The 25,334-nt window shown below is 38.0% G+C and overlaps 1 protein-coding gene across 21 annotated transcripts in view; it reads right to left on the bottom strand.

Annotated features, from left to right (window-relative positions):
- Positions 1 to 1,380: 1,380 nt before the first annotated feature.
- LOC149556257 (uncharacterized) overlaps positions 1,381 to 25,334 on the bottom strand; it is a 78,255-nt gene continuing 54,301 nt past the window's right edge. For 3 of the 21 annotated variants that reach the window (XM_089830442.1, XM_089830444.1, XM_089830457.1), the window contains 34 exons: positions 11,538 to 11,636; positions 11,326 to 11,457; positions 10,949 to 11,044; positions 10,736 to 10,852; positions 10,503 to 10,631; positions 10,373 to 10,426; positions 10,089 to 10,217; positions 9,885 to 9,998; positions 9,674 to 9,805; positions 9,441 to 9,590; positions 9,213 to 9,356; positions 8,994 to 9,131; positions 8,767 to 8,910; positions 8,540 to 8,683; positions 8,307 to 8,456; positions 8,125 to 8,220; positions 7,897 to 8,046; positions 7,628 to 7,723; positions 7,406 to 7,549; positions 7,222 to 7,317; positions 6,989 to 7,138; positions 6,802 to 6,897; positions 6,568 to 6,717; positions 6,249 to 6,479; positions 6,023 to 6,169; positions 5,849 to 5,944; positions 5,622 to 5,765; positions 5,424 to 5,540; positions 5,228 to 5,335; positions 4,722 to 5,093; positions 4,349 to 4,636; positions 3,794 to 4,189; positions 3,356 to 3,599; positions 1,381 to 2,885 (listed from right to left, as the gene is read on the bottom strand). In XM_089830442.1, the coding sequence (XP_089686568.1) occupies positions 2,138 to 2,885; positions 3,356 to 3,599; positions 3,794 to 4,189; positions 4,349 to 4,636; positions 4,722 to 5,093; positions 5,228 to 5,335; positions 5,424 to 5,540; positions 5,622 to 5,765; positions 5,849 to 5,944; positions 6,023 to 6,169; positions 6,249 to 6,479; positions 6,568 to 6,717; positions 6,802 to 6,897; positions 6,989 to 7,138; positions 7,222 to 7,317; positions 7,406 to 7,549; positions 7,628 to 7,723; positions 7,897 to 8,046; positions 8,125 to 8,220; positions 8,307 to 8,456; positions 8,540 to 8,683; positions 8,767 to 8,910; positions 8,994 to 9,131; positions 9,213 to 9,356; positions 9,441 to 9,590; positions 9,674 to 9,805; positions 9,885 to 9,998; positions 10,089 to 10,217; positions 10,373 to 10,426; positions 10,503 to 10,631; positions 10,736 to 10,852; positions 10,949 to 11,044; positions 11,326 to 11,457; positions 11,538 to 11,636 (5,741 nt within the window). In that variant the 3' untranslated portion in view covers positions 1,381 to 2,137. The remainder of the gene's footprint in view (positions 2,886 to 3,355; positions 3,600 to 3,793; positions 4,190 to 4,348; positions 4,637 to 4,721; positions 5,094 to 5,227; positions 5,336 to 5,423; positions 5,541 to 5,621; positions 5,766 to 5,848; positions 5,945 to 6,022; positions 6,170 to 6,248; positions 6,480 to 6,567; positions 6,718 to 6,801; positions 6,898 to 6,988; positions 7,139 to 7,221; positions 7,318 to 7,405; positions 7,550 to 7,627; positions 7,724 to 7,896; positions 8,047 to 8,124; positions 8,221 to 8,306; positions 8,457 to 8,539; positions 8,684 to 8,766; positions 8,911 to 8,993; positions 9,132 to 9,212; positions 9,357 to 9,440; positions 9,591 to 9,673; positions 9,806 to 9,884; positions 9,999 to 10,088; positions 10,218 to 10,372; positions 10,427 to 10,502; positions 10,632 to 10,735; positions 10,853 to 10,948; positions 11,045 to 11,325; positions 11,458 to 11,537; positions 11,637 to 25,334) is intronic. The other 18 variants (XM_089830455.1, XM_089830459.1, XM_089830458.1 and 15 more) reach the window with 16 other exon arrangements.

The following is a 25,334-nucleotide window of genomic DNA, read 5'->3' as shown; positions in this document are numbered from 1 at the left end:
AAATGTGTGATAAAATCAGGTCTGAAACTTGAATATAATTTATCTTAAATTTTTCTAAATTTTAAAGATTTTAAATTATATAGAAAATTTATATTTCTAACCAAAAAATAGCTATAAAATAATAATATATACAAAAATCTCGAATTCACTAAAACCTTACTAGATTCATATGTTTTAAATTTATATATTTTATTTTTAAAAGGACATCTAATTATTGGTTTTTATTTATATATTCTATTTTTAAAAGATTCTAAATTAATATAAATATATAATAAATACAATTAGCAGGTTTCTAAATTCATATAAATATTTAAAAATTTAAAAACATTATATATTTAATTTTAAATTATCTAAACAAATTTAAATATCTATCATAATATTTTAAAATAGTGTGTAAATTTATAATAAAAACTGTCATATACAGTGGAAAGCACAAAAATGGCCATTGCAGCCATCAAATTCCAGGCCTGAGTGATACTGTTATTCATGGACAAAATTATGGTAACCATTGTAAAGCTCTCTGTAGAAATCAGTTGGTTAATTTATGATCAATGCACTCAATGATCCAGATGCTGATGAATCATCATCTCATTGTGCATTGCTAGTGTATATATTTATTTGGTATAACCTCTCCGTGTTTATGTCTTTGCTATCATAAAATTTCTGCCCAAAGCTTATGGCAACAGCTAAAGAGAAACAGACTTTATAAATAGTGAAAGCTACCGTTTCATGTTACTCCGGAAAGTTAATGCTAGCTTTGGAGATGATTCCAAAACTACTATCCCATGTGGTACTGCATGAAGGTTTCGACTGCAACAATTATTTCAGCCACTTATTTGATCTGCTCTTTTCAAACCAGTTTTTGAGTGGTTAGCTCTTGGAGGAGATAGGTCCATAGCCGTTTCAAGTCATAGACCTGTTCATGCAATGCAATGTCTCAATTCCATTCTCTTGGGGAAGTATTTAGATTGCAGTTTGTTTTAGACATTTTTATTTCTTCTGCATACCAAAGCAGGCAAACTGATTGGGCCCACAATGACAAGCACGTAATTACTATTTAAAAGTTGAGTCCACATTTGGTTTCCCTCATTTGATCAAATATCTCAATCCAGTCAACGTTTGAAGCTTGGTCTAATAAAGGCCCAAATTTTACCACTCAACCATGCCCTGGCAGATTACTTATAGCAATTTGACGTGTTTACAATTTAGATCATAGGCATGGCAAAACCATGTTCATTTGCTTTTCTTTGCTTGGCAGAATAACACTACTCATTTCTCTAAAGAACATCCTAGAGTTTTCTGGCCTCATTTATTCAAAAAAAGAATACATGATCAAAAAAGCTAAGACTACTTACCAACTGATAGGTAATCTAGAAAAAATTTTAACTGAAAAATGATGAAATTTTAACTTAATATTCATATTTGGCAATGCTCTTTACAACTTTAGTACCTCTCAATCATTTTGGTGCATTCAAGGTGAGTACACAAGAAAAGGACATATGGGAATGTACTCCACTTGGGGGAGTGACCCCACAATAATACAATAAAAAATACACTTAGGATAGAATGGTCAGTGCAGACCCCCAAGAAGGAACAGCATCCAATGCATATAGAACAAATGGCTCAAACCATCTGAACCAATGCACATTCTGTAGCTTCTTGTAAGCTCCCCAGATAATTACACTGTATTTATCTGTGATTATTGATTTGGGAATGAGATATCAATCATCCTAATGTAGGAAACTTGGATGCAATATCAAATATCTCTGCATGCCGAATTTCCTTCTGCTAAAATGTTGAAGTAATTTCAATTCTCACTGTTGAATGTGTTTTCCTCAAGGCATTCGGTTGCTGAAGTGTTTCAGTCAATAGTGTCTAATGTATTCCATGATAATCCTACTCCAACCAGCAACCATCCATTCCAAGAACTCGCGAATGACAAAAAAACTTGTCCACAAATGAATGTATTTTGATAGATCAAGCAGACAAAGTGAACAGGGAAAGTGCTTATTCTGAAATTTTAATTTGATGGCTTTGGAAAAACTGCTTGATCATGCTAGAACTCCTTCTATGTTGCCTTTATTCCTAATCAGTATACCGTTTGATTCTAGCCAGCCCGGAGAAAAGTAAATAATAATCATGGCCAAAGATCATGCACATCTCCACCTGAACTTCTGTCAAAGTGTCTCTTGACCCCATGCTCACTTATGCTACCTCTTTCTAGACCCCTAATTCCGTACCAAGTTTCTTTACTTTTATTTGTTCTCAAGGGACCAGAGCTGCTGTGCCTCCTAAATGACCCTGATAACTGCCTGATAAGCTGTCCGGAATTGGACATCAAAGCAGATGCTGAAAGTGGTCTTTCAACCTCTAGTCCCTGTGTTTCAAGAGGACCTGAATCATAATCAATGGTTACAAAAGATGTGCTATCAGGTACATACTGCATGCTATGATGCCATGGTTGACTAAAGCTATCTTTAACCTCTGTATCATGAGCAGAAGACTCCCCTCGACTAAAACTGCCTGAGCCCCCTGCATTGCTTGCATCAGAATCATTATAAACAAGCTTTAATGCTTGGACAACTTCACCCATGAAAGGCCGATGAGAATGGTCGGGCTGAACACACATAGATGCAATGGCTGCAACTCTTGCAATGTTGTCAAAAGGAAGATTGCTCCCCAAAGCTGGGTCCACCAAAGTTTCTAACCCTTCTTTGCTTGTAAGAAGGGGTCGAGCCCATGTAACAAGATTTTCCTGCCCAGGTGGTTGAGACATGTCAACTGGTTTCCTTCCAGAAAGTAATTCCAGTAACACTACACCATAGCTGTACACATCACTCTTCACAAGCAAATGCCCAGTCATTGCATATTCGGGAGCAACATACCTGCAGAAATAATATATCAAGAATTAAATCTACCTTTGCATGAATCTTGAAGAAACATATTTATAAAAGATATTGAGATTTCTCATCCTCTAAACACATAAAAGATGAATTGGTAAAACAACTGAGAAATGAAGAAAATAGATGTTCCATTATTTAGAATATAGAGGAATAAGTGACACAATAGGAAAAACAACAAAACTAACAAGGTTGTAATAGTTTCAGGAAAATTTTAAAAACAATATGTATAATATCAAAAGCAAAATGATGCAAAAAGAGAAACGTTTCCCTTCAGGCTTCAAGAGACGACTTGGAACTCTTATACAATTCAACTGCATACCAAGAAAAAGAAAAGTACATTTCTCCACTTATGGCAGATAAACAAATGAATTGAAATATCTTTCACCAAAGGTATGTGAACTCAAGAAATAGCAAACATCTAGTTTGCAGGATCAAGCATCTGTATTACATACCCAAACGTCCCCATGACTCTTGTTGAGATGTGTCCACTAACTTCTTCAGAGGCTGATTTTGCCAGCCCAAAATCTGATACTTTAGGGGTAAAATCATCCTCGAGTAAAATGTTGCTAGCCTTAAAATCACGATGTATAACACGAGGACTTGAATCTTCATGAAGATATGCAAGCCCTCTAGCCGCGCCAAGTGCTATCTTTATGCGAGCATCCCAGTCAAGCGGAGCAGTTTCTTTGTCCGGACCTGAAACATTGAACTTGGGTAAGCTAGAGAATGATACTGTGGCATGTTAGCAGTCAAATATCCAGCCTACGAATCCATTAAAATGGCTACAATATGCAAATGAGATTCAACCAACACCAATGCTTCACTTCTAAATGCAAAATATTGAAGATACTACCATAAAGAAACAGTTTATTATAGAGGAAATACTATACCATGAAGATGAGATTCCACACTGCCATTGGGGATAAGCTCATAGACCAAACAACGATTATGCTCTTCAGTACAGATACCAATCAGCTTGACCAGATTTCGGTGATGCAAACGACTTAGCATTTCAACTTCTGCTATGAATTCACGGCCTCCTTGCTGATCATCTCTAGTAAGAACCTTCACAGCCACTTTTGTCCCATTTTCCAATAATCCTCGATATACACGTCCAAACCCTCCTTCTCCAAGAATGTTTTCAGAATTGAATCTATCTGTGGCCTTTTCAAGCTCAGCTGAAGTGAATGTTTTAGCAGATCCTGTATAGGTAGCCATGCTTGAAGCAAATGACATTGATGTGGAGCTTGCCATGCTTCCTGACAGGATGGAACCACCACCCATTGCTTCTCAAGAGCAAGGGGGAAGAAAGAAATCAGAACAACAAATTCAGATGTTGGTTGACCAAACATGAAAGCAATGCCTCTCCATGCTTGAACTTGACCAAAAACATTCCCTATTCCAGCACAAGAGTATTAAAAAATGTAGTGTGATTGGATAGATACCTGATCTTTTTGTGCTGGATGGTACATGGGTGGGCTCAACAACAGCCGAAGTTTGCCTGTTCTGGTTTCTACATTTCAACATAATGATCCAAATTGTTCCAAGACATATGATCATGGCAATCGCAGAAGACAAGGCAACAACAGCGATGGTCCCAGCTCCCATTTTATCACTCTGTTTATTTACATCAACTCCAAGAGGATCTCTTTTGCTTGAGCCATCACTATCTGAATTAGGCACACCATTATAATTTGTATTTGGATATGCAGAAGGTGGTGATTGAGGGAGCCCTGAGAAAGATATATTCTCATCATGAAAACCATTTGTTTGAAAGACATCCAAACTGTTAAATGTTACATAAGAAAAGGTACATACCAGGGTAGTTGATATAGATTACCCAATAATCACCAAAAAGGGTCTCATTAATCACAACTTTCTTTTGCCAAAATCTATCAAAAATAAGGAAAGCAGTTGTATTATCAAAATTTTCTCCAAGCGGCACCAGATCAATATCCACAATTGTCTTTTCCTGATCTTGACTGTATGCATTTGCTCCCATAATCCTAACTTGGCTTTGTTTCAGGAAAGTTCCTGCAGCTATCTGTGAAGCCAGCTCTGGGACTAGTGGAAAAAAAGCATACAGTGCCACACCAAGCCCAAGCTCAATTTGCATAGGATACACACAGCCGCATGGAGAACCAGGAGGAGTAGAAGTGTATGGCACAGTACAGATTACTGAACTACAGTCTATACACAGAATACATCATTACTAAAGACAAAAAAGAACATAAAATTTTAGTTGTTGCAATTTTCTTAATTCAAACAATTCAAGAGAAACTAAACCCATCTTTAAAGAAAGAAGTAATATCCTCTTCACACACCTAGACCAGGAGGAGGGGGAGGAAATATCATTCGCGGTGGTGCCACCGGTGGCGGTGATGTTTTCTTTGATGGTTCAGAAGGAGAAATGTTTGGAGAAGCAAGGGACCCTAATGTATAGGAAATCATCAGTATAAATTTAATAGAATACAGTTTAATAATAGACCTCGGAAACCTGAAGGAATGGAGCATATGTACCTTTTGCATGTCCTTTGTGGGGAGACAATGGGAGATTATTTGGTGGTGAGGCCGCTGGAATTCTTAAATTTTCTGATGGTGATGAATGTGGAGACTTAGCTGGAGAATCGATAAGCCCTGCAAGAGAAACTAAGAATTGAGTGACTCCTAAAATAAAATTTGTTATTCTAGCAACAAAAGATGGAACCATGAATAGACCTTTACTAGTAGATGGGCTTGAAACTGGTGCATGCTTCCGTGATTGATGATATGGAGGGTTTGCAATTGACGGTGAGGCTGTTGGTGTTCTTAAGTTTCCAGAGGATGGCGGATATTGAGATTTTTCTGGAGAATGCACAGGCCCTGTAAAAGCAACTAAAAATCCAGTCATTTGTGAAGTAAAGTAACTCAACTTTGAGAAACAGAAAATGGAGTAAGGAAGAGACCTTGAATCATGGATGGGCTTCCAAATGGTGTATGTTTTTGTGATTGATGATGTCGAGGTGAAGGATGTGGAGATTTTGCTGGAGAATGGATAAGTCCTGCAGAAGCAAAACTTTAGTGACTCCCAATATAAATGAGTATTATTATAGCAACAAAAGACGGAAGTGTGAATAGACCTTTACTAGTAGGCGGGCTTGCAACTGGTGCATGCTTCCATGATCGATGATGTGGAGAAGGAATTACAATTGTCGGTGAGCCTGTTGGAGTTCTTAAGTTTCCCGAGGATGACGGATATGGAGATTTTTCTGGGGAATTCACAGGCCCTGCAAAAGCAACTAACAATCCAGTCAATTGTGAAGTCAGTACAAGTCACAGAAACCAGAAATTGATTTAATATGGAACCTTGTATCACGGGTGGGCTTCCAACTGGTGTATGCTTTTGTGGTCGATGAATCGCAAGTGGGCTCCCAACTGATGTATGATTTTGTGATCGATGCATCACGAGTGGGCTCCCAACTGGTGTATGCTTTTGTGATTGATGAGTCGTGAGTGGGCTTCCAACTGGAGTATGGTTTTCCAATCGATGATGTGCAGAGGAAGGAAATGGAGATTTATCGGGAGAATCGACAAGCCCTGCAAAAGAAATAAACAATTGAGTGACTCCTAAATAAGATGATTATTATAATATCATTCAAGCAACAAAACAGAACCATGAATAGACCTTTACTCCTAGGAGGGCTTGCCAATGGTGCTTGCTTCCATGGTCGATGATGTGTAGGTGAAGAAATTACAATTGATGGTGAAGCTGCTGGAGTTCTTAGGTTTCCTGAAGACGGCTGATCTGGAGGATGTTCCGGTGAATACACAGGTCCTGCAAAAGCAACTAATGATCCAGTCACTTGTGAGGTAAAGAAAAGTACATTTTGAGAAACCAAACATAGAACACAGAAATGACCTTGAACGAAGGGTAGGCTTCCAATTGGTGTATGATTTTGTGATTTCTGATTTGGAGTGGAAGGATGTGGAGATTTAGCTGGAGAATTGATAACCTCTGTAAAAGCAACCAACAATTGAGTGACTACTAAAATAAGATAACATCATAGCTATAATTCAAGAAATAAAAGACAGAACTGCGATTAGACCTTTACTTGGAGGTGAGCTTGTGAATGGGGCTTGCTTCCATGGTCGATGATGTGGAGGGAAAGGAATTATAATTGATGGCGAGGCAGTTGGAGTTCTTATTTTTCCAGAAGATGGCCGATTTGGAGGATTTTCTGGAGAATACACAGGCCCTGCAAAAGCAACAAAATATCCAGTCACTTGTGAAGCAAAGAAAGTATAATTTAAGAAACCAAACATGGAACAAAGAAATGACCTTGAATGAAGGGTAGGCTTCCAACAGGTGTATAATTTTGTGATTGCTTATTTGGAGTGGAAGGATGTGGAGATTTGGCTGGAGGATTGATATCTCCTGCAAAAGCAACTAACAATTGAGTGACTGCTAAAATAAAATAAGTATATTCCAGCAATAAAAGATAGAATCATGAAGGGATCTGTACTTATAGGCGTTCTTGCAACTGTTGCATGCTTCCCTGATCGATGATGTGGAGCATTAGGAATAACAATTGGTGGCAAGGCAGCTGGAGTTCTTAAGTACCCCGAGGACGGCGGATATGGAGATATTTCTGGAGGATACACAGTCCCTGCAATAGTATCCAACAATCAAGTCACTCGTAAAGTGAGTTTCATGTGTGAAACAGAAAATGGAACAAAGAGGAGACCTTGAATCAGAGGTGGGCTTCCAACTGTTGCATGATTTTGTGATAGATGATGTGAAGGAGAAAGATGTTGAGATTTAACTGGAGAATAAGCAGGCCCTGCAAAAAAGAAACTAACAATCCATCGATGCATGAAATAATATAAGGATAACTTTAGGAAAACAGAAAAAGAAACCAAGAAGAGACCTTGAATTATATGCAACTAACAATTGAGTGACTGCTAAAGTAAGATGAGTATATTCTAGCAATAAAAGATGGAATCATGAAGGGACCTGTACTTATAGGCGGTCTTGTGACTGTTGCATGCTTCCCTGATCGATGATGTGGAGCATTAGGAATAAAAATTGGTGGCAAGGCAGCTGGAGTTCCTAAGTTTCCGGAGGACGGTGGGTATGGAGATATTTCTGGTGGATACACAGTCCCTGCAAAAGTATCTAACAATCAAGTCACTCGTAAAGTGAGTTTAATGTGAGAAACAGAAAATGGAATAAAGAGGACACCTTGAATCACAGGTGGACTTCCACCTATTGTATGATTTTGTGATAGATGATGCGGAGGAGAAAACTGTTGAGATTTAACTGGAGAATAAGCAGGCCCTGCCAAAAAGCAACTAACAATCCATTGATACATGAAGTAATAAGAGGATAGCTTAGGAAAACAGAAAAAGAAACCAAGAAGAGACCTTGAATTATATGTGGGCTTGCAACTGTTGCATGCTTCCATGATTGATTATGTGGAGGAGACGAAAATATATTTGATGGTGAGACTGTTGGAGTTTTAAAGTTTCCAGAGGATGAAGGCTGCGGAGGTTTAACTGGAGAACTAACAGACCCTGCAAAAGCAACTCACAATCTGGTCAATTGTAAAGCAATACAAGTAATATTTCAGAAACAGAAAATGAAACCAACAAGAGACCTTGAATTATTGGTGAGGTTGCAACTGGTGCATGCTTCCTTGATTGATTATGCGAAGGGAATATAATTGATGGCGAGATTGTTGGAGTTCTAAGGTTTCCAGAGGATGAAGGCTGTGGAGATTTAATTGGAGAATTAAAAGACCCTGCAAAAGCAATTCAAAATCTGGTGAATTGTGAAGTAATGTGAGAAAAAATTTAGAAATGGAAAATGAAACCAAGAAGAGACCTTGAATCATAGGTGGAATTGCAATTGGTGCATGCTTCCGTGATCGATTATGCGAAGTAAATATAGTTGATGGTGAAACTGTTGGAATTCTAAAGTTTCCAGAGGATGAAGGATGTGGAGATTTAACTGGAGAATAAACAGACCCTGCAAAAGCAGCTTGTTATCTGGTGAATTGTGAAGTAATATGAGTAAACTTTTAGAAACAGAACACGAAACCAGGAAAAGACCTTGAATTATAGGTGGCGTTGCAACTGGTGCATGCTTCCATGATTGATTATGCAAAGGAAATATAATTGATGGTGAAACAGTTGGAGTTTTTCCAGAGAATGAAGGATGTGGAGATTCAACTGGAGAATAAACAGACCCTGCAAAAGCAACTCACAATCTGGTTAATTCTGAAGTAATAAGTAAAATTTCAGAAACAGAAAATTAAACCAACAAGAGACCTTGAATCATAGGTGGGGTTGCAACTTGTGTGTGCTTCTGTGATTGATTATGGACAGGAAATATGAGTGATGGTGATACTGTTGGAGTTCTCAAGTTTCCAGGAGATGGCGGATCTGGAGATCTAACTGGAGATTGAATTGGCCCTGCAAAAACGAACCAATAACCCAGTGACTTTTAGAGTTAGGTGAGCATAATTTCAGAAACAGACAATGGAATCAAGAAGAGACCTTGAATCACAAGTGGGCTTCCAACATGTGCATGCTTCCGTGATCGATGATGTGAAGAGAAAGGAGATATAATTGATGGTGAGATTGTTGGGGTTCTCAAGTTTGCAGAGGATGAGGGATGCAGAGATTTAACTGGTGAAGAAACAGGCCCTGCAAGAGCAAACCATGATCCAATAAGTTATAGTAAAACACTAAGAGAGTTTATTGTAGAAACAATGGAACCATAAATAGACCTTGAAATCTAGGAAGACTTGTAATTGGAGCATTATTCCACAATCTTATGCTTGGTGGTGCTGCTACAGGGATGCTTGGTTTCCTTTGGGCTGCTCGAGATGGAATAATACTCAGTGAAGAACTAACAGGCCCTACAAGAAAATAGTACACAATTTATAATTGCCAAAATTCTCAATGCTGGCATCAAAACAGAGGGAATAGAAAGAACACCTTCCGCAACCCGATTATGAGGCGAAGAAACTATTATCTGTGGTGGAGACGCAGGAGCTCTTGAGATTACTTTGGGGGGTCCAAGTGGGACAGTAAATTGACTAGGAATAGACCCTGGAAAAGGGCACCAAAAGTTTAATTAAATCCATGGAAACATAGGTTGCATATACCTGTTGAAACCAAAAATTAATCTTCTTAAGAGACCTTCATGAACAGATGGAATTGCGAGTGATGCATGCCTCCATGGTCTTTTATCTGATGGCAGTGCTCGAGTTATACTTTGCAGCTTCTGGGGTGGGTGGGAAGCAATGATTAGAGGAGAAGCTGTTGGTCCTAAATATAAGAAATCATTCAACAATAGCTAGAATTAATGACACTGCAAAACTTGATGGGAGCCCTTCACTAAGTGCAGGAAGTATAATAGCTACATTAATCTCTTTAATAATGTGAAGGGAGTTAATATTTTTCATGAAGAAATTAAAGGATACCATCATTTCCTTTGTGTTCTTCAGGTGGACGGGCAGGATGGGTGTAAAAATGCCCTGTAAAAAAATCACCTATTTCAAAACAAGCATCAAATGCGTGACTATCCACATCAAGAATGTTTGCAATGGATACCTTGATCTATAGGTGGAGTTACTGTTGGTGCATGCCAATGTGACCTTATCATTGGTGATGGGGCTAAAAATATTCCTGCCTTTGTCAAGGGTGGTCTGTAAGGTTCATTGCTTGGAGAAGTTACATGCCCTAAAGATACAGTGAGCAGTGCCATATAAAGGAAAAAGTTCAAAACTAATAGTAGCATTCTCCAAAGGAAAAAGTTCAGGACTGTAGAAAGAAAGCATATCTACCTTTTACTCCTGAATAAGGTGATGAGGAAGAAATTATTACTGATGGTGCAAATGTATTTCTAGAGTTCCCTACTGATTGTTCAGGTGACGGAGCAACCGGAGGAAAAGACATGGGCCCTGCAAGAGGCAACCAATTTGCTATTCATAAAGATGTATAACTTATGTGAAAACAATTTCTAGCTTACACATATTTGGGAGAAACCATTAACCGACCTTGAGTCACAGAGTGTCTCGAACTTTTCCAGGGTTGGTTGGCCACAGGCAAGCTTGGTTTCATCTGGGATGGTTCAGATGGGGAAACACTAGGACCTGTAGCCCACCATTACCAAATCATAATGAAATTACTGTTTCTGAATATATTTTTCCAAGATAGGAAGAATATCTATCTTGAAGATTTTGATAATATGGAGAATGAAGTGTTATGGATGGTGCCAACTTAAGTGAGGGTTGGTACTTTGTGTGCGGTTCATACAATATACTAGAAGAAGCAGCCAAATGCCTATACAATTAACAATAGAGAACACAAAATTTACATGTCTGTGAAAAAGACTACTCTGCATTCTAACTATAATCCAAAATAATTTAGAGACCTTGATTCTTCGGTGCCAGCATAGCTTGTGCTTGTCTCTTTGACCTGTTCCTTGGTAGCTCTAGATGAGGTAAAGTTGATTTCTCAATAGGTGGTTTAACAGGGTAAATGTTTGGATATGAAGTAGCGGGGCCTATAAAAGTGTAGCAACCGGGCTAGCTATTAGTTACATTCACTCAAACAAAACTTAAAATTCTATTCAGAAATATTTACCTTGCATATTTTGATAATGTCCACGGGATGGAGATACGCTTGGAGGTGGCGCTGCTTCTGGTTCAGATGGAAGGTTGATGGGAGATGGATATCCAATGCCTGCAAGAGAAAAAGAAATTCAAATACCTTAAAGCGTAAATGTTAGTGAATCAGGTAGGACCCTTGAATACAGACTACAATGACAAAATTTCCATTCAATCATCAATATCCTTTGAGACAAACACGTTTCACTTTAAATACAGTTCATGCAGCTACATTGATACTATCAATTTGCACTGTGTTGGGGAAATGGAAAATGATGAAAAGACGAGTGTCAAAATAACACTAATGCCAGCAATTTGTATGTTCATAAGACATCAATTATTGATTTATATTCTTACACCATCCAAAAGATAGGGAAGCTAACATGAATGCTATTCTGTCGAGCCACATGCAAAAAGTGCAGCACAGAAAACAAACCTATAATCAACTAGCCAGAAAGCTTTATGATCTTATTTATAGAATAAATTAATTCTTTAATCAAGAGGTGTCATCATTTAAATGAAAAATAAGAAAAAGCGTACTGTATCAAAACTATATTTTTCCAGAGAAACTCCATCCAGCTAACTTTAGAGTTAGTCAATCCTTACAGAATTTGTTGTCTTCTATACAAGTCAAATTAAATGAAATTGCAGAAATGGTATGACAATTAGCCATACTGAATAAAATTGTTCTATTACAATATATACAAATGTTAAAGTTTCCAAGCCATAAAATGAGTATAAATACATGAAGGTACTCAATACGTTTAGAACAAATATAGCACATTTAAAGCCTTGTCTACTTCCAATGGCAGTTGAGGATCCTTACAGCATTCTAGCCAAATAAGAACTTCATTAAAGCATTTTACAAATTTATTTAGGGTTCCATAATTTGAACCCATTGAATTCCCAACTAGACACATAAGGTAATATTAGTGTATTAATCTGATCCCTATAAATTTTGGATCATGTAGAAAACCTAGGTATTGTGCTAACTTTTACAAGCTTTCCAAGTATATCCAACTGATACAAAAATTCTAAATTGTGGGTGGGGGTACAAGAACCGGTGCGAGGGTATGAGCAATTTTTTTGCCCTTGGGTAAATGGCTTGGGTGTGTTTGTACATGCATACATTTGCAAGGAGCTGGAATTGTGTGGTCATATTATTCCAACAACGAAGAATGAGCAGTTTTACCCTTTTGAAAATTGTTTCATCGGGGACATTCTCTTTTGTGCTATTACAAATCTATTTTTACTATTATCATGTCCATGCCATCACAAACTTCCTTCAAACATAGTGCATCTATACCAGAAAACCCAATCATACTCATGATAGGTACAATGAAATTCAAAACATATTCCACGCAAATCCACGAATCATCATCGAAGATCAATGACTTGACCTTCTAGGCCCTCTTAGAATTCGATTGCTTCCAAATACCCCATTCTCTACTAGTAACCATTGCACCCAATGGCTCTTGCACCTTCAAAAGTTGTCTCAAAATGATTGTAAATGATGTAAATTAGGTCTCACCAACCTAGGATCATGTTAATAGCACATTAAAGATATGCTCATAATACATTTTTAAAAATGTATTATATATAAATATCATATTAAACATGGCATCAAAAAAAACACCTTCACCAATTCCATCATCAAGAAAGTTTTAAAAATGACTTGTGACATACATCTAGGTCTCCTCACCCTCTTGGTATATTTCTTTCACCCACTTTATTTGAGTGTCAATTGCTTGCATCACCAAGTTAAGGGAGTACACAATGCATGCTGTCCAAATAACATGTTGATATCTTTGCTCAATCAAAGCACTTGCAGCCCTACAATTTTTCGTATTGCTCAAAATGATTTCAACAACATTTTTATGACCCACCATCTCCATAGATTCAATGAGGATTTTATCAAAGCACTTGTAACCCTACGATTTTTTGTATTGCTCATAATTATTTCAACAACATTTTTGTGACCCACCATCTCTATAGATTCAATGAGGATTTTATCAAAGCACTTGTAACCCTACGAGTTTTTGTATTGCTCATAATGATTTCAACAACATTTTTAAGACCCACCATCTCTATAGATTCAATGAGGATTTTGGAACCGAACTTTGCATCTTTGATTTGCCCCTCACCATCAACTGCCCTCCAAACAATTGCTCCTTTAGGGGACATTGCAATAACATCTATTAATGAACAATGTTAACAATCTTTTGATCCATCAAAAACAATAGAAACTCTCGATTCAACACAAGAATTTCTAATTGGTTTGAGTGATGTCTCTACAAAATTCTTCTCTTCCAAATAAGGTGGTGCACATCTTTTCATACCCAAAAATCATGAAAATAGAAGGTGTACTATTGATTGCCACCACCATTTCATGCCAATATGGTGAACACACCTTGTTGAAAGGAATGCCATTGGATGCAATATGCAATATTTTTTTTCTACAATATCTCTTGCTTCCATTCTAAATGTCATGTCCAATGGATCTCTTTTGGTAGAAAGATTGGTATTTTCTATTACATCTTGCATAGAGGTATTTTCCAAGAAAGGATGATAAGAGGCCATTGCTTGTTGACAATCTATATGTAAAGTTATATTTCTTCTTTGTGGAAGCATGAGCTCTTAGTCTTGCTCTTTTAACCATGCTATCAGCTTCTTCTTGGTCTCTAAGGAATCCTGTTATGTTTTCAGCAAACAACCACTTCTTATTCGGCCAAAACAGGAAAGTTTCACTCAATAATAGGAGCTCCTAAAATTGTCTTTACACTTTTTATAGTTCCAAAGATATCCTCCAACTCCTAGAAGTTGTCCAAGCATGTAGTATGTCTTCATAAAGGAGTTCCTTTATCAATTTCATATTTTTGATTTGCACCCACACCCACTGAACTTGAACTAGTCACCATTGTTGCAATCTGATTTTGCTATTATAATAAAGTACACAATCTTAAATTAGAAAGAAAATGGAAGCATACAAGTTAAAAACAAAGATCAAAAAATATTATAACAAATAATGAAACTTTATTCCTGTTTTCATTTTAAATTTAAAATAAAACTCTAAAAAAATTATCAAAATCTTGCAAAAATTTGTTAAAAGACCAAAGAATAGAGTTGAATGCTTACCCTAGATGCTTAAATATCCTTTGTGCAATCTATCTAGGGCTCCTCAACCAATCCCCTTTGTTAAAAACCATCTACCTTCCAAAATGCCAAAACAAGACGAGAGAGTAGAAAACAAAGAAAAGGAGTGGAAGTGTTTTCTTTTTAGGGCGAAATGATATCTAGCACTTGTCAATTGATCCCCTTTGAAAAAAACAAGATGCCCTTCAAAATGCCAAAATGAGACGAGAGAGTAGAGACCAAAAAAAGGAGTGCAAATGTTTTGTTTTAGGCTGAAATGATAGTAAATGGGTTGTTTTAGGGTTTTTTTAATTTAAAAAGGTTCAAAAGTGTTTTCTAAAGTTGTTAGGCGCTTTTCTAAGTCACAAGTCGTAAGTACCCTATGGGTTCGCCCCTAGTATGCCCAAGTGCACTTACAATACACCTCAAGCACCCCAAGTGCATTGTGGGCATTTGGGCACATGCCCACAGCATACCCAATGCACCTTTGACATACTCTAAGCACACCCAATCAAACTTGGTCCAAAGATCACCAAAACTCGCATAAGCCAAAAGTACTCGTGAATTGCAAAGTAAAAGTGACCTACCCACTTATGCAAGAGTCTCAAAAAGTTGCAGGTTGCAACTCACTATAAGTACTTGCAAGTTTGGCTCTGCAACTTGGCCCTACATCTGCATTGCAACCTGCATGTGGACTACATACGGCCTGCATTATATCTTTAACTCAAATCTTCTCTTTTAGAGCCTTTCATGCCCTCACTTCTCAATCACATTGCAAGCATTTGCCTTTGAGCTCTTCTTCTAACGATTTTAGACAATTGGAAGAAGCAAAATCTCAGAGATTTTAAAATATGTTCGATATACATGTTTTTTCCTTGATATTTTTTCAAGTTTTGCCAAATCTGTTTTACATATCTAAATTTTCCCAAATATTTAGGAATGTTATCTTTCATATGTATTTTGTAACCCCTCCTTGAATTAAAACCAAGATCAACCCAAGCACCCATGATAAATTATTATAAAACATAATCATATAAAGGAGGACCCCCACTAAATGTGTAATACAAATCAAATGTAAAATATGAAATTTTAATTTCAATAATAAATTCTCTCAAAATAACTCATGATGGAAATTCAAAGAGAACATCTTTTGGAGGAAATATCTATTTAAAGGAGGCCAAGCAAGGAGAAGAGATATACACATGAATAGTTATATTATCTGATTTTTAAACCTTGTGGAACATGGAACTCCAGTTTGATTCACCTGAGGACAAACCCCACCCCCCAAGTCTACAATTAGAAGACAAAAACATCCTCATTTCCATCACTAGATTAGTGGATAAAAACCTGTGATTCAGACTATAATTGTTATTGACTTATTGTTGAGTTACCAGTCTTGGCACTAGTTTAGGTTTGGGTTTGGGGGTTTGATTCAAGGTTTCGGTTCGAGGATTCCATTTGTTGGTTTTGTCAAAAACAATTGGTGTTGGTTCATTTTGACTTTGTCCATAAAAAGCATAAATACCAGAAATATATACATATTTGCAGTAGCAATTAAGTTCAAAATACACCACAGCATCTTTAAAAATAAAGACCATATTAATAGTAAAAAATAGTCAGATTTGAATGTTTTTATATATTTTAAAAATTAACGTCAATTGTCAACAATCAGCCATCATTGATTCACATATCATCATCAACATTCACATTAGATGGTGTACGAACTAGTAAGTTAGAAGAACCACAAATAGTGCCACAAGCACTAGCACTAGCATTGGCACTAGTACTCCCATGTTCATTAGTTGGCTCACCATCAAGTGCAGCAAAGTGGGAAGTAGAAGCATCCAAGTCAATATGCTCTGGCTCGATATCCCACTTCCTTGTAGCCACTTTGTTTGTGTTGCAAGGAGCCACAAGTTAGAATGCATATACACTGAGTCCTCTACCTTTTTTGAGTGTGTTCAATTGCATTTTACTGAGGGAATGGAGTATGTGCTCCATTTCCTCTCAGATGCAGATGAACCAGCAACCTATTAAGACAATATTAGAGAGTTAAAAGTTACAAAATATAGAAATCAAATTGTAGAATTAAATATGTAAATATTTCTTCAAAGATTTTTATTTATAAAACTTGCAATAAATTGTTTATCATAAGAGGTTGTAAATGTGCAAATGATTGGCCATGGAAGTACCACCAACCATAAGCATCAACTTTGTACTTGTCTCATAAAGCATCAAGACAAAGATTGTCAAAGCATGCAAAATCCATGAGCTCATCCCTCACTACATCCAACATGTCATGACCACTAAATTTTTTGTAAGTGTTACCTTGTACCCTTGAGTGGCTTCAACATCTCTATATGGGGCAACTCTTGTCACAAAAGGAGCTCAACACTATAATATTTGAGTCATTGCAAAGGCAAGATGTAGCAAAGTGGTCATTTTGCTCCATCTTTTTTAATAATTGTGTTCAAGTTGTTTGAGGAAATTTTCTTGAGGATCATGTTGTTTTGCATTTTTACAACTTTCATCTTCTCAATCATTAAGTTGATGACATCATATATCTATCCATATTGATATAATATATCATACTCAATATGGCTCTATGGAACTAAGATACTCAGCATGATTTTCAAATGTCATCAAGGCCTATCCCATGGGTGGCCCTTTTCCAAAGGCTTGGAGACACTGGCATTTCTGAGACTTTTATTGATAGCTATGATGATGCTCTATAAGATTATGGTTGGCAGATTCAGGAACGAAGGGTTTCTCCGATCCTATTTAAAGCACCATAGGTGTCAAGCAAGGCTTCCCTCTCTCGCCAACCTTGTTTGGCATCTACATTGATGAGCTTGAGGTCTTCCTCAGAGACTCTACGATCCCAGGTGATGGTTGGTACTTACATCAAGTTATGATCTCCATCCTTTTCTTCACAAATGATGTAGTTCTTATGGCCTCCTCTCTAGAATGCCTTCAAAGGCTTCTCGATGGGTTACAATCTTTTTGTGACTTACGCCAGCTTGTCGTGAACCTGGGTAAGACTCTGGTTATTTCTCCACTTCTATTTCTAGGGCCAAGAGGTTGAGATTGCTTCCTCTTATACTTATCTCGAGGTCAAGTTCTCTAGACCCCGCTTTAGCTAGAGATTTGTCATTCAACCCAAGGTTAGCAAAGGGCTGGGCTCCCTTGCCATGCGAGAGCATAGTGCTTCACACATCACTTTCAAGACACTACGTCTGAGTTGTCCCTCCTAAATTCCTTAGACCAACTATGCTTTATGGTGTTGTGGTGTGGGGACCCTCTCTTCTGGACTTGGACTGTACCTTGATTGAGCGAGTTCAGACACTTTTCCTCCGACATGTCATCAAATGTCATTGGTCCACCCCGCACAGTATTATTCTAGCTGAGTTTGGGGCTCATCCTTTCAGAGTGGGAGTCATCTTTGATTTGATCTGGTTTCTTCACCATCTCTATGGTTTTGCGGACTCTATTGATGGTCGCCACCACTACTCCTACCTAACCTATTGTTCTTCGATTGTCGTCGCTAACTCAAACACCGACACCAAGGCCGTTGTTGGTACACTCAGGACACCACTCTTTTGAGATTAATCAAGATCGAGATCGACAACTTCCCCTCCCTCCAATTTCCACTAGATGCTCCCTCTCACCTCCTTCCCTCACGGCAACAGTTGAACAAGCATGTTAGACTTGATATTTATAGACAGTACATTATCAAGACCTAAATTAATCCCCCAGGGAGGTTACGTCCACGAATGTCATTCTATGCTAAGCACTTTTTAGAGACCCAGGAAGAGATTATTACACAACCTAGTTACTTGCTTCAATGTTGGAGCCACACTTGCGCATCTCTCTGGACTCCTTTTGAGTTGGTTCCCACAGGCTTCAGATTCAAACTAATCACCACATTGATAGGGTGGACCGGATTTGTCAGCTATGTACCTTGGTAGAGGCAGAAACATAGACCCACTTTATTTTTCAATGCCCCATCTACTATGAGATTAGGAGATACTCCTGTTTGTTTAGGAAGTGTCAGTACCTCTTTGCTTTCATTAGATATAGAGATCAAAGGTGTACTGCACTCTACCTTCAAGAGGCTACGCAGCTCCACGAACACACTTTACAACTCCTTTTCCCTTAGAGTCAAGCCTTGGATAAGCTTATCACCGCCCTCTTCTCACCCCAACCTCTTGCTCGGGGTGTGAAGCATTAGTCCAACATTCTTATCACCTACCACTTCACACCCGTGAGACCCTGCACCAGTACCACTAGACAACGGCACCCCTCTAGCAGTTCTCTGAAGTGAACTAGAGTTCTTGTTTGTCTTGGATTGTACCCTATTGTTCGAGACTTCCTTCTGCCGAGGAAGGACTCCTAGTCCTTCCCTCAGTGGTTTCACTCATTTTATTTGCCTTGCAATTGTATTTTGATATAAAAAATTGTGTTTTCAAAGAATTTAAGTATTTTTAATTTGTCATATGTTATTGAGTCACTTATTCCAATTGAAAATCAGTTCTACTAAGTTTTGTCAAGTTGCAAGTTTTTGAGCTATGCAAAAACATATCCTAATTTGTCTCAAATGCAAAAAGTGTTAAAGAACGCCATCTATGTACAAAGAATCGAAAACACAAAAGAACCCACCATTGTCCCTTGTCCAAGTCTTCAGTAACAACGTATCCTTCTCTAGTAATAAGTCTTGATTTCCATGTAATTATTTCATTGACATTTTTCGTGTTTATCTATTTTGGGTCCTATCAATTTGAACATATATTTTAGTATTAGATTGTAGTTCTTTTTGGCTCCCACGTGCAATCATTATAGTTGTATTTTTAGTATAATTTGTTGAAAAGTGGAAGGGAACAAGGACCCTCATGCCAGGTCAAAAACATGCAAAAGAATATACTACTTAGAAAATGACTTGGACGTATGACTGTGCAACAAATTGTAGTACATACAAAGCATTCAAATTAAGAGAAAACAACATTATTAATTGTTTTAATGAGCTCCTTTGGTATTAGATTGTAGTTCTTTTTGTCTCCCACATGCAATCATTATAGTTGTATTTTTAGTCCAATCTGTTGAAAAGTGGGAGAGGACAAGGACCCTCATGCCATGTCACAAACACACAAAATCATATACTAAGAAAATCACTTAAACGTATGACCATGCAACAAATTGCAATATATAAAAAGCATTCAAATTAAGAAAAAACAACATTATTAATTATTTTAATGAGCTTATCAACAAGATCTTGTTGGAAATATTGTTATCATTGATGTCAAAGGAGAGTAGAACTTCTTGTTAAAAATGAAAGTTGTGGTCAAAACCTGGTTCAAATGTACATATCAATCTCCTTTATTCAAGATAGATCACATCACTATATTGAGAGTCCAGACATCTTTTTCTTGAAGAGGAAAACTTCACATTGTTTAAGGCAGCACTGGAGTTGATTAAAAGATGGCTGACCTTTTCTGAGGTTTTCACGCCATCACCCCATTGCAAATGGGGATCCTCTTAGTTAGCCTTGGTATAAATTTTCAAGTCTCCAAGTCTATGAGATAAGTTTGAGCAACTTTGGCTCACTAGGGAGTCAAGTAAAACAAGGGTATGAGTGACAACTCGACCAAGCTAGTCAAGGACAGAGAAATGCAGTCAAGAAAATTCTTGGAAAATATGTGTTCCAGTATAAAATTTATCTTAGCAAGTCAGAAAATTACTGAAAAGAACGTTGATGAAAGTGTGCTGATTACTAAAATTTGGTTCAGTCTAAAACAAATTGGATCTCCCAAAATCCATAATCTCCATTATAACTCGTAAAGATCTGAAACCACTCTCAAACATCCTAAAATTATACATAAAATATAGCTTAAAGTATAAGGAAACTTAAATGTAATATTTTATGTTCCACCATGCCACTTGACAATCTCAATTCCAACACGCTCTCAATGAGTTAGAGAACACACTCGAGAAATTTTTTTCACCCTTTAGAATAGTCCTAAGAGAAGATCGGAATCCAATCTGATCTCAGGACTCCGGTCCTAACAGATACCGAAATTCTGCCCTCTCCTCCTTGATCATTCCCGAGACACTCAAAAAATCTGCCCAAGACAGGATGGTCTCCAATCGAGCATAAGATGAAATTTAGGTTTGCATTTGTGAAAGAAATGAAGAGGAGTGGAAGAAGAAATGAATCAAGTGAAGTTTTAGGGAATGCACTAAGATTGAAAGATGCAGATCCTTAGCAAAATCCACTAGAATCAGATCAAGTATGAAATGGAAGTCATGAGAAATGAAGTCCAGGATAAGGAGGCAAAAGATTGATGATCTTGGGAGTTAATTTGCCAAAGTGAAAGTAGTCCCAAGAGGAAGTCGGATTCCAACCACCTCCCTGGACTTTAGTCCCAAGGGACCCCAAAATTTTGCCCCTCCTTTATGCAAAAATATGTACAAATATTCAAATTCCACTCAAGTTTAGGGGCATTTCAAGGCCAAGTTTTCATTTTCCAATTGATGAAAATGGTGGAATTTGAGGATAAAATATGAAGATCAATCAAAGTTTGGAGAAAAGTGATCTGATTTTGAAACAAAATGCAGAACAAAATCAGATTGTGGTGTGTTTCAATCAGTTGAGGATGAAAATCAGAATGAGAAACATGGGCATAATTCTAAAAGATCAGCTTCAAACAATGAAACATCAATTATGAAAGTTGAAGGTACATCGTTATATCATAGATAAGGCATTCAAATGAGATTAAATAGGTGTTTGAATTGCTTGAATCTGAATTCTTCAATTCATTTAAATATAGTAAGTCTTAAGGGTAGGAAGTTTCATCGTGAATTTTATATTACATGATATGTTCACTAAAATATTGTCATTTAAAGCTTTAATGGTGTAAGCACTAACTCTCTTCATTTCATATCAAAATGTGGAATTCAAATGATTAACAAGTGAAGGTGGAAGCAAGCTGGCTGGTTCAAGTACGTGCAAGATTTCATGTAAAGTACAACATGAGGACTTCATGCACTAGCAAGCTACAAGTTGAAGGTCAAGTCAACATGATACAAATTCAAAATCTAGTTAAAGTGGAAATTGAAGTACAAAATCTACAAGCCAAGCGAAGAAATTATTGCAAACTTGAAGTTCCTTCAAAAAACCAAGTTCAATTGGATGGTCCAAATACATGAAACTTTTACATCACCTATACAAGAGCAAGACCAAGGTCTAGATATTATGCAAATGTCAAGATTTCAAGTACAAGTGCGAGTTCAAACTTCAAACAAGCGAAATGAGATGTCCAAGAAGCAAAGGAAATTCTTGAAGATTGTTGCATCCATTCATCGTGACCATTTTATGTTACAGCTGTAATAACTATTTCCTAGAAAATGTGAAAAAGACGGTTTATTGGTTTTGAAATTACATTTGGTTAAGTAGATTGGCTAATGAGAATAGATATGTATATCTCGTTATGTTAATTGAAATAATACTAAAAGGAGGAATTATATATTTCTTATGTAGAAAAAATGAAAAAGAATCACAATAGCAACTCTTTAGAATATTAATGCATATTTATATGGATTAACATGAGGTTATTACAATGATTTGGATATCTAATCCTTCCATGTTAGTCGATGTAGGAGGAGAAACCATCCCATGAGTGGGGAAAGAGTATCATCAACATAGGAGAACATGAGCAAACGATGAAGGTGAAGAATGTCATCCGAGCTACAACCTCAATCATTTCTCAACAACAATTTATTGCTTAACACCTCCAATGGCTCAAACGGGGGCCCCATGGGCACCCGCTTCATTAAAAATAATGCGGATGCAGCTGAGATTTTTTAGGAATATTTAAAATGGGAAGTGGTCCTATGGATTTATATGTGAATCCGTTGTAAAAAAAATTAGCTCCTAAATTCAACGAAGCTCGTTGTCTTGTGAATTTTAAAAATAAAAATTACATTTATTCATAAATTTGTTTGGTGGGATTATTTCATTTTGGTGGGAAAATAAAGAGTAGGTAGTTGACAAATGGCAAAATTCTTCCCTAAGCTGGTGGGGCTAAATCCAGCCCCACCCCATTTTCACCCACTCAAATTGAGGAGGCTAAAAATTTGGGGCTCCTATTTATAGGAAATGATTCCAATTACACCTCTAGACCCCCCCAAAAAAATTATCATGGAGCCACTTGCTTCACAAAATAGAGCCCAAGCCCCTCCCATAGGACCCCTACCTCAGTCATCTCAGAGCTCAAAGCAAAACAATAGGAGGTCTTATCTTCTCATGATAACCTCCTTGCTGAAACTGATGAAAAATTGCAGTCATGGGCCTCAATGTGCAACAATAACAACAACAACACCAACGGAACCCCTTTTCTGGCAGCAGGTGTCAAGGAGCTTGTCTAGGCCAAGTTGGCTAACGAGTCAGTTAGGTGGGCTCATGAACTCAATCTGTGAGCTTGGAGCCTTCTTCCACCCCCCCCCCCTTAACCTCTTCTTGCGGGTTACTCCTTTCTCAGTGATCATTTGGGCCTCTATGGATCGGGCACAATAACACCCTCTTCCTTACATTTCTCATACTTATTGACCGCTTGTAGGTTCTTAGGACAAGGAGAAAGATTTTTCCTCTTCCCATTAAGATTTATCTGTATGAGGGTCCCATTAAATCACAGGTAGCAAAGTTGAAACACTCTCAGGGACTTATCGCAAAGGCTAGATGCAGTGGGAAGTGGACAGTTATCGGGAACCTCAAGGTTGTTATTCAAGATTCTCCTCCAGTTGAATGGGAATCGAGGGTGGCCACCAAGGCCAAATAATAGTCTTGATAGCAGTTGAGCATAGCGGAACCTTACAGTGGTTCCATGCATGTCAACTGTTGGAATAGCAATAGGCCCCTTTGGTCTTTGCCCGGTCTTTTTCAGGATTGTCTTGGTACTGCAGACATTCTCCCTCTTACAGAGACTCATGAGAGCCACATTCATCCTCTTCCTGATATTTTTTATTACTAGTGGATGTTTGCTTTTAGGGATGAAGTCAAGTGTTATGGTGGGGTCAAGGGTTCCACGAGGGTTGCCTGTTTGGTCAGAGACCGCCTCATCGATGTAACTTTCGTGATTCATTTCGACAACTCTGCCAAATTCATGTCAATTAGTTTTAGCTAAACAACACCATGCCTTAGAGATAGCTTCACTGCAGTGTGTTATTTTCCACCAACCTCGTACTATGTAGTCCACAATATGAAGAACAGTGAGCCTTTTGAGGATCCTTATGAACTCATTACTAGATTTTCGACCATGGGTGACATCATCTTTCTTGGAGACTTCAATGCACGGATCAAAAACTTTCAAACTCCCGTCCATGACCACGAGTTGGATTCAGTTTGCACAATTGAGTCAGACCCTGACATCATTGGTTTACAATGTTTCTCCAAGGACAATCAAGGACCCCTTACTAGATACGGTCGTCATCTTTTATAATTGTGGAAGTCCTCGAACTTGGTGATCCTGAATGGGCTTTCTTGCTTTCATGCTTTAGGCCTTTTCAATTGCTAGACTCAGTACAACAATGCTAGTGTTGTTGATATGATATCTCTTGCTCTTCTATAATGCCCTCCATTAGCCACTTAACCATCTCTCGCCTTCCTCTCGATCACGCCCTCCTTAGCCTTAATCTCATGGTTCCCTCCCACCCACCCCGCTCCCCTCTCCCTGCCTCCCTCCTCATTCAAAGCCCCCCCACCTGCACCTCCTTTTGCTTCATTAAGAATGACCATGACCTCTTCGTTCACCACCTTCATCAACTCCTCCGCCAAGATTCCTTCACTAATTCTAGAGATACCCCCCCCCCCCCCCCATGTTTGATTTGCTTGCAGTCGCATTGTGGGAGCTTGCTCTCCTCTCCATTCCCCACTGCACCATTCCCTTTTCTCATAGCCCCAAGCAAAGAACTACTTGCCCTACGAATCAGTGGTTCAACAAGAACTGCAAGTCCTTCCATCTTCCGATTTGATTGGCTTTTTCCACCCTTTCGCCCTCGTTCATCCAATTGAGACTTGCTACAACTGCTTTCTTTGCCATAAGCCGCGGATGTTCATCTTGATGCAGTACGGATCCCTTTGTGCCTCTCTCCTGCAGTCCCCGAAGTTGGCACACCATGTTTCCTTGTTCCCCCTCCCCCCGCCACCTTTGATCATAGCTCCCTCATTTCCCAGACCTCCACTCTCTATGACTTCCTCAGCTAAACCCACCACCCATTGCCACCTCTTCACGTTCTCTAACATTAGTGATGTTGTCAAATGTATGAGTAGTAGCAAGACTACAAATGAGGAAGGGTTCCAACGGAGCTCTTCAAGCTCGGTATTGTTGTTGTTGGCACTTTTGTCACAGTGCTCTTTAACATAGTGGTTTGCACTGATTTTTCCTACTCTTGGTTGCAACACATTATCTATTTGATTCATAAGTCTAGACCGGTGTCGGATCCCAACAACTACAAGACCAACATGGTGGGGCATACGTTTGTCAAACTCTATGCCATTATGTTGAACACTATCTTATCTGAGGAGCTTGATTGACGATACTATTGAGCTCGAGGGAAAGTTAGTTTTCACACCGATTATCATTCTTCGACC

The sequence above is a fragment of the Cupressus sempervirens genome, chromosome 5 (assembly GCF_028749045.1).
Source record: "Cupressus sempervirens isolate cs-2001-9-10 chromosome 5, ASM2874904v1, whole genome shotgun sequence".
In the NCBI taxonomy this organism is placed as follows: domain Eukaryota; kingdom Viridiplantae; phylum Streptophyta; class Pinopsida; order Cupressales; family Cupressaceae; genus Cupressus; species Cupressus sempervirens.
Note: the sequence above shows the minus strand (reverse complement) of the source record. Positions and strands in the feature narration are given on the sequence as shown.